The sequence below is a fragment of the Marmota monax genome, unplaced genomic scaffold, assembly GCF_021218885.2.
Source record: "Marmota monax isolate L192 unplaced genomic scaffold, Marmota_monax_Labrador192_F-V1.1 WCK01_AAM20220418_F8-fsc00748, whole genome shotgun sequence".
Lineage (NCBI taxonomy): Eukaryota > Metazoa > Chordata > Mammalia > Rodentia > Sciuridae > Marmota > Marmota monax.
The window spans coordinates 92,175-99,649 of record NW_026692058.1 but is presented as its reverse complement, the minus strand read 5'-3'; the positions used below and the strand labels follow the sequence as shown (position 1 = coordinate 99,649).

The 7,475-nt window shown below is 45.8% G+C and overlaps 1 protein-coding gene across 1 annotated transcript; it reads right to left on the bottom strand.

Annotated features, from left to right (window-relative positions):
- Positions 1–2,578: 2,578 nt before the first annotated feature.
- On the bottom strand, positions 2,579–4,878 carry LOC124099431 (putative PRAME family member 26). The gene is made up of 3 exons (XM_046454536.1): positions 4,430–4,878; positions 3,206–3,606; positions 2,579–2,655 (listed from the first exon to the last, which is right to left on the bottom strand). Exons 1-3 carry the CDS (start codon positions 4,876–4,878, stop codon positions 2,579–2,581), a joined length of 927 nt encoding a protein of 308 aa, XP_046310492.1.
- Positions 4,879–7,475: the final 2,597 nt, after the last annotated feature.

The following is a 7,475-nucleotide window of genomic DNA, read 5'->3' as shown; positions in this document are numbered from 1 at the left end:
ACCATGATAAAGTCGTCAATTCAGCAACATGAGACAGCAATTGTGCACATACATGTACCCGACACCCGAAAACCCACATGTGCAAAACAGATATTACTGGAATGTAAAAGAAGAAGTCAACTACTACACAGTAAGAACAGTGGGGGCTTCAACTCCCCTTTTCCACACTGGACAGATCATCGCTGCACACAGTAGACATTTACCGACCATCCCACCCAACTACTGCAGAGCAAACAGCCTTCTCAACAGCACACAACACATTCTCCATTTATTCTCAAAATAAATCTCCATAAATTTAATAAGAATGGAATCCATAGCAGGGTGAACATCTGGACAGTTACAAAGCATGGGAGTTCTTCAGCGTGTTCCCCAACAACCAATGGGTCATTGAAGAAACCAAAACATTTTCATGGATGTAAGAAATAAGAAAAATAAATAAAAATTTAAAAAGAAAGTGTAAAATGCCTGCAGACCAATGAACAGGACCACACAAGATATTCAAACCTGGGGATACATCAAAAGCAATTCTAACTGGGAAGTCCTCAGCAAGAAATACCTTTATTAGGAAAATAGATCTTAAATAAATTGCCCAATATTGCATGCCAAGGGACTGGAAAAAATAAGGATAAGTCATGCCCAAGTTTGTAAAATTGGGAGAAAGAATAAAATCATAAAACTTCTCGAGTAGCTGAGATCCCAGGCATGTGCCACTGCAACCGGCTTTTCATAATTGTTTGTTATTGTTTTGGGGACCAGGCAGTGAACTCAAGGGTGCCACACCAGTGAGCCCCATCCCCAGGTAGGATTTTGAAACAGGGTCTCACAAACTTGTTTACAACCTCACTAAATTGCTGAGGGTGGCTTTGAACTCACCATCCTCCTGCCTCACCACCTGAACTGCTGGAACTACAGCTGAGCAACACCAAGCTGGCTTTTGCAGTTGTTATTGGCAGAGAATCTTTCAGAACATCAATTTGACCCACCTGTCCAGACCAATTAAAGAATGCATTCCAATGTTTTCATGTGGGTTTTGGATCCTTCTTTTTGAACATTTCTAACAGATAGACAGCTCTATTCCAATTAAACCTTCCCAATGTAATCACCTCATTTTTGGATTTATTTATTTGTTTACTTATTTCTGTGATGCCTTGGATGGAACCCAGGCCCTTCCACATGCTAGCAAGTGCTCCACCACTGAGAAATGTCCCCAGCTCCCTGAGTTAGCTTTGATGAAGTTCACTCATTTCTCTAGAATAGCAATGTTTCTGGGTTTCTAAATTGTGGAGGTAAAATTGGCCACTGTTAAGGAAGGGGCTGTAGAGTCTTTGGATACAGGTGTACAAAGGACTCTGCATCATTCAGTAGCCAAGGAGTGAAACTCAGTCCACACTTCCTGACCCAGCCACCCTTACAAACCCGGTCCTGTTTTTTATGACATCCTACTGGTGTGTGCTCTATCAAAGCACAAATCAACCTAGAGTCAAAAGATGAGGAACTCAAAGAGAAGTGAGTGCTTTATCCCCATGCATCTGAGAAAACAAAGTGCCCTCACAACCCTTCCAGTGTTCAATGGGTCTGGAGGCACCAGAATATCTTCAAGACCCTTTTTAGTCATGATAACTCTTAAAAGAACACATGATGACAGATATCATTTTGCAGATTTTCCTTGACTATATTTGATCCTAGAATCCAACAAATTGAATGCCATTCAGAACCTTCCACCTGCCCCACATGTGCAAACTTGACTTAGAGCCCAAGAAAAGAAAGTGCCATAAAGAGGGATCAAGGCACAAAGATCACTCTGTGGGTGACAGAGAGGCTGGCTGTGCTTGGCCCAGACTCTGCTACCAGTTCCAAGAGTGAGCTACACTCTGTTTACACATCAAAGTGGGTTCCAGTTCATTATGTGAGGGGGGTTATTCAAGCCATAATTAAAACACATCCACAGGCAGTTTTAGAACACCTCAAATGAAGACTGAGTGAACCTCGTTCTCATCCTTGGATGGGAAACTAAGGCTAAGGCCGCTCCACAACCCCATCAGTGCAGTCCTCAGTGGAAGGAAGTGTTAGGGCAAGATCTGTCAGTTATGTGCAACTCCTGCCCCACCAGAGCTTGTAATTGATTCAGTTTCATTTTGAAATATTTTCAAGTGTTATCTACAAATATGATTCTACTATTTTGCTGAAAGGTAATTTGGATACCTTCAAGGGGCACCACTAGTTTAAATGAGGACAGACTACCTAGGTGGATGACAGGCAAGGTTTGGTGAGGCCCAGAGGCTCTGATCAATGTACAGCATGGTCACCTCCTGCAGGCCCTAGGAGTGAGACAATTGGGCCTGTCTTGTGCACAGATGCCCTTGCCCAGCACATCCAGGGACTGGGACCTGAATTTTCTGGGTCTACATAGAGACCCATCAGGAGGGGCCAGCATTGACTGTCTGGGTGGCACTGAGGTCCACTGAGAAGAGGTTTTCTTGCAATGGCTCATGTTCAATGCCTACATAGAATGTTCCATTCCACCTTTGTGAACCTGCAAGTGTTAAGCCACAGAGTAGCCACATATCATGACCAGATTTCAGTTTGATACCTTGACTTCTTGGGCCTGAACCTCATTGTTCACCAAGTACTCAATGCCTTCTTTCTCCACAGCACCTGGAGAATCCCAAAGTTTCATTAGGAAGCCAGGTAAATCCAGTGCAGAAGACATCAGAAGACTAACCTTAAGATTCTGTTCATTTCTGACTATTTATGGACCAGCCATGAAACACAATAGCCTTTTTCTGTGCCCATCAAGCCTAAATCCCATTCTAGAAATCCAGGTCTCTATGTATGTCTCTATAAAGACACATGTCCTGAAGGTCCTATCCTCAGGGGGCTTCCCTCCAATGGAGTCCCCTGCTGTACTTTCCTTTCCCCATCGACACTCCAGGCAATGTCTGAAATGGTGGGCTCTGTATTCCATCTAAGGTGACCTTACATCCTGGTTATACCTCCAATTGCCTAGAAGTATGTTTTTGAAACACCCCCAACTAGGCAGGTGTTGGACAGGAGCAGTGAATGAGGCCCTGGTTATACATCAACTTGTAGCCACAATGACGACAGGGGACAGTACAGAACACAAGGATGTTTGGCTGCCTAAAGTCCCTCACTCTTGCTGTCAGCTCAGCACAGAGTTGGGAACATCTCCCTGGGTGGATGGTACCCAAGGCATCATAGCTCTCCAGAGGGGCAGGATACAGCTCTATGCTCAACTGGCTCAGCCTGGCAGTGTGAAGCAGCAGGTCCCTCAGGGTTGACATAGAGAGGCAGTTCCCATGGAAGCTCAAGATCACAAGCTGGGTGCAGCGGCTCAGGGCAGGCAGAAGAGTCTGGAGCTGGGAGTCAGTGATCCCGCAATCTTCCAAGTCCAGACTGTTCAGGGTGGTTGCAGTGCTGTCCAGCAGGATTTGGAGGGGCTCCAGACTGAAATTGGTCAGTTTTATGCACCTCAGTTCCAGGTGTCTGAGCTGTCTGGTGTTTGGATATTGGGAAAGATAATTCCAGTCAGAATCTGACAGTGGGCAATTGGTTATTGAGAGGGTCTTCAGGGGGGTCTTCAGGTGCCTAAGAAAAAAATGAAAAGTTAGTACTGAGGAGCAATGTCAAGGAGGGAGAAGACAAATTGGCCCAAACCCAAAGTCACCCTGGTGATCTGACAATGGCCCACACTTAGAATGCTGCCTTTTGCAGAATCTGCTCATTCACATCAACCCATGTCAGGGTGAGCCTTTCACCACATCTCCTGTGAACAGATGAGTCCACATCTCTGTGTCCTCTCCTCACTGCCAAGCAGAAAGTCATAGGTCTGGCCACAGGAGGTCATGGGGAGTCATGTATGAAGGACAAATTTGGGCAGGATGTAACAAAATCCCCTGGGGTTAACCCTCTGAGAGGCTCACACCCTATATCCTCAGCAAGATTTCCACCCCTGCTCCTGACCCTTACACTCAGGATCACTAACTGGAGTTCAGAACAGCCTTCCCCAGGTGGGTCCCAGAGGCAGGTCCTCTGCTCCCATCTGGGGATCACAGAGATTTTCTGTTGATGGGTGTAAGTGTGGGGGCTTCCCTCCTTCCAAGCCCTCTTCTCTACCCACTTTCCACCACTTTATTTGGACAGGCCTCCCATGGAGGAAACATCAATCCCATCCCTAACTCCTGTCCCTCCCAACTAGATTCCCAGTATGGTGGCACTTCCCCAACTCTGGACCCTCATTTAGGAGTCTGATCCAATGCACATTTTGAGATCTAGCTTCAGGATTGAATAGGAACAAAAGGATAGGTTATTTACCTTCCAGTGTCTTATTAACCATGAGAGTTTCAGTGGCTTGTAGGTGCAAATTTCCTATAACTTTTCTGCAAAGGGTGCTCACCCCCATCTTACTCACCTTAGCACCTGTTCCAGGTGGCCCTTGAGGAGGAAGACAGCATTGGCACAGAACTTCCGCAGGCAGTCCATCCTGAGGAACTGCGAGGTGAGCTGGGCGAGCAGCTGCTCCTGCTCCTCTTGGGAGGTGTAGGCAGGCACATAGACCTGGGAGACAAGCAGCTTCCTCAGGTTCCTCATCTGGCCCAAGAAAGGAGCAAAAGCAGCCAAGGTGGAGGCCGCCCAGGTGCAGTGCACTTCCACCTTCTGGACAGAGTCCAGCTGCAGCAGTCTCAGGACCTTCCTGGTGTGGCTGGTGGGTTTCCCAAAGATCTTCAGCCTATTGCAACACAGGTGCACCCTGTCCCTTCTCTGTGTGACCCACAGGAACAAGTGGGTCAGGAATGCATCCAGGGGTCTTTTTCTGAGGCTCAAGTCTATGAAAACCTTGAAGGGTTGCTTAGCTGCCATTGCTGGACCAAGTTTCAAAGTTCGATTCTACTTAATGTCCTCTGGTGAGCAGGCATCAACCACAGCTCCAGACCACATCCTCCAGAAGTTCTGGGGAACATTCCGCAAATCCAGCACCTGCAGTTTCCACCTCCTGTGGGGACGACAGCAGTCTCAGCCCTGAGGCCCCCTCTTCACCCTTCAGCTCCTGTCCCTTACTCCACCTCTTCCTTCTGTCTCACTTTTCTCCATCCACTTCCCTACAATGAAGCCTGGTGCCCCCACTTGTACAGACTGAGGCGGGGGCAGGTACAGCCTCCTTCATGGGTCACCACAGCTGCCACAAGCACCTCAACATCTGGAAGCATTTCCCAGGTTGGGCTCAGCATGGCCAAGGCCTCTCCACCTCTCCATATAAACCTTAAAAAAAACAAAAATTAAATGAATGAATGAAAGTTGGGCGTGTGAGCCTACACTTATTATTCCAGGGGCTCTGGAGACTGACTCAGGAGGATCAAGGGGTCAAAGCCAGCCTCAGCAAGAGCAGGTGCTAAGCAACTCACTGAGACTCTGTCTCTAAATAAAATACAAAACAGGGCTGGGGATGTGGCTCAGTGGTAGAGTGCTCCTGAGTTCAATACCGGGTACCAAAAAAATAAATAAATAAAAAAGAAAGAAATTTGAAAGTGGCATGAACCAAAATGAAAATCCTAATATTTAGCATAAAGGCAAAACCACACTGAGAGGCAAATTCGAAGTCCTAAGTTATTTCATGAGAAAAGACAGGAACAAAATTGTTCCTGAATCCACACAGGTGAGGAGGGAAGATGCTGTTCCTTAGGCCAGTGAGGGACTTACGGGATCTGGCCAGGTGTGCAGGTGCTCTGAGCTTCAGTAGGTCAGGATGTGTCTCCTTAGGCTGCAAGAACTTGTGCTTCTCTTCTGGCTCTGCAGAAGCTTTTGTGGACCTCTCTGGCCACGCCCCTACCTCCATCTGATTGATAAGCATCTAATCAGAAAGCAGTATGTGATCACCTTCTAAAATCTCCACCCACTTAATAATGCTGGGATTTTCTTCCTTGCATTAGTTCATTGAATCTGATGGTCATGCAAGAGCACAGAATCAGGGAGATTTGAGAGTCAGTGATGCTTTTGTCCATACACTCCCTATCATGGGCTCAATTTTGTCCATATGTGACCCTCCTGTTTCTACTGTGAGACATAAAAGTACTTAATCCCTAATGTAAGAAAAACATTACTGGAAAATACCTTTCTACAGGGATATTTGCCATATCAAAATTATTTGAAAAAAATAATTTTCAAAAATATTTTGAAAATTCCAGAGAGAAAACAGCTTTTTGAAGACAATAGTGTCATCCACAAAGATTAAAGAATGGAAACCATGTTTCCAACAGTCACACAAGTGTCAAGTTAACTTACAGCAAATCTGAGCAAACTAAGGGAGGTAGAACACAAAGGAAGGTAGAATCAGTCTTCTAGACTTAGGGCAAGATTTCTTCTATTTGTACTAGGGATGAAACACATTGGATCTCTACCGCTGAGCCACATGCCCAGCCCTTTTTATTTTTTTTGATTTTATTTGGAGACAGAGTCTCAAAAAATTTCTTAGGTCCTCCCTAAGTTGCTGAGGCTGGCCTCAAACTTGCCATCCCCATTCCTCAAGTCTCCTGAGTTGCTGTGATTACAGGAATGGGCCACCATGCCCCATCAGACTTGGCAAAGTCTGAAAGCCACTGAGGGTGTAAGGTTTGCAACTTGGGATATTGGAGTGAAAGACACAGGGTTGGACAGCAGGTGCCCTTGACTTCAGGGAGGCCACCAATTAGAGAGCCTTCCTTCAGAATCAGGGACTTCCCCAGGGCACTTCTCCCAGAAACCTTGGCCCCAGGCACTTTCCAAGGCCTTTAGTCTTGGAGAAGAATACAAGCAAAGGAAAATTTCAAGAGTCTGAGTAAAATGAAATTCTAAAATTGAGGAAGGATAGACAGAAAGAGATGGAATGCTTGGATGAGCCATGCGAGGTGAGCACTTCCAGGGAACATGTAGAAGGAATGGTTTGATGGGTGGCGGTTAGAAAATTGCAATTCTTATTTTTTCTGTCTGTCTTTGTTTTAGTCAGCTTTATGGTGCTGTAACTAAAACACCCAAGGACAAAAACTACAGAGGAGGAAAATTTTATTTGGGTGGCTTGGTTTCAGTGGCCTCAATCCAGAGACAGCACCTCCAATTTGAGACTGAATATCATGGCAGAAGCTTGTGGCAGAGGGAAGAGGCTCACATTACCAGAAAGCAGAGAGAGAGAGATGGCCACTTGTAGATACAAACTCTATACCCATATTCACACCCCAAAGATCAGCTTCCTCCAGCCACAGCCCACCTGCCCCCATTATCTCCCAGTTAATCCCACCAGAGATTAATTCATTGGCTAGGTTATGGCTATAAACCAATCATTTATCCTCCAAAACAGTCACATGTGAGCTGTTAAGAGACACAGCATCTAAACCGTGATGGTCTTTTGGGGGTATCTTGTTGGAAAATGTCCCTGCTCACATCACATAATCATATGTAAGTTGGATAATTCCAATTGGCTAAGGTTA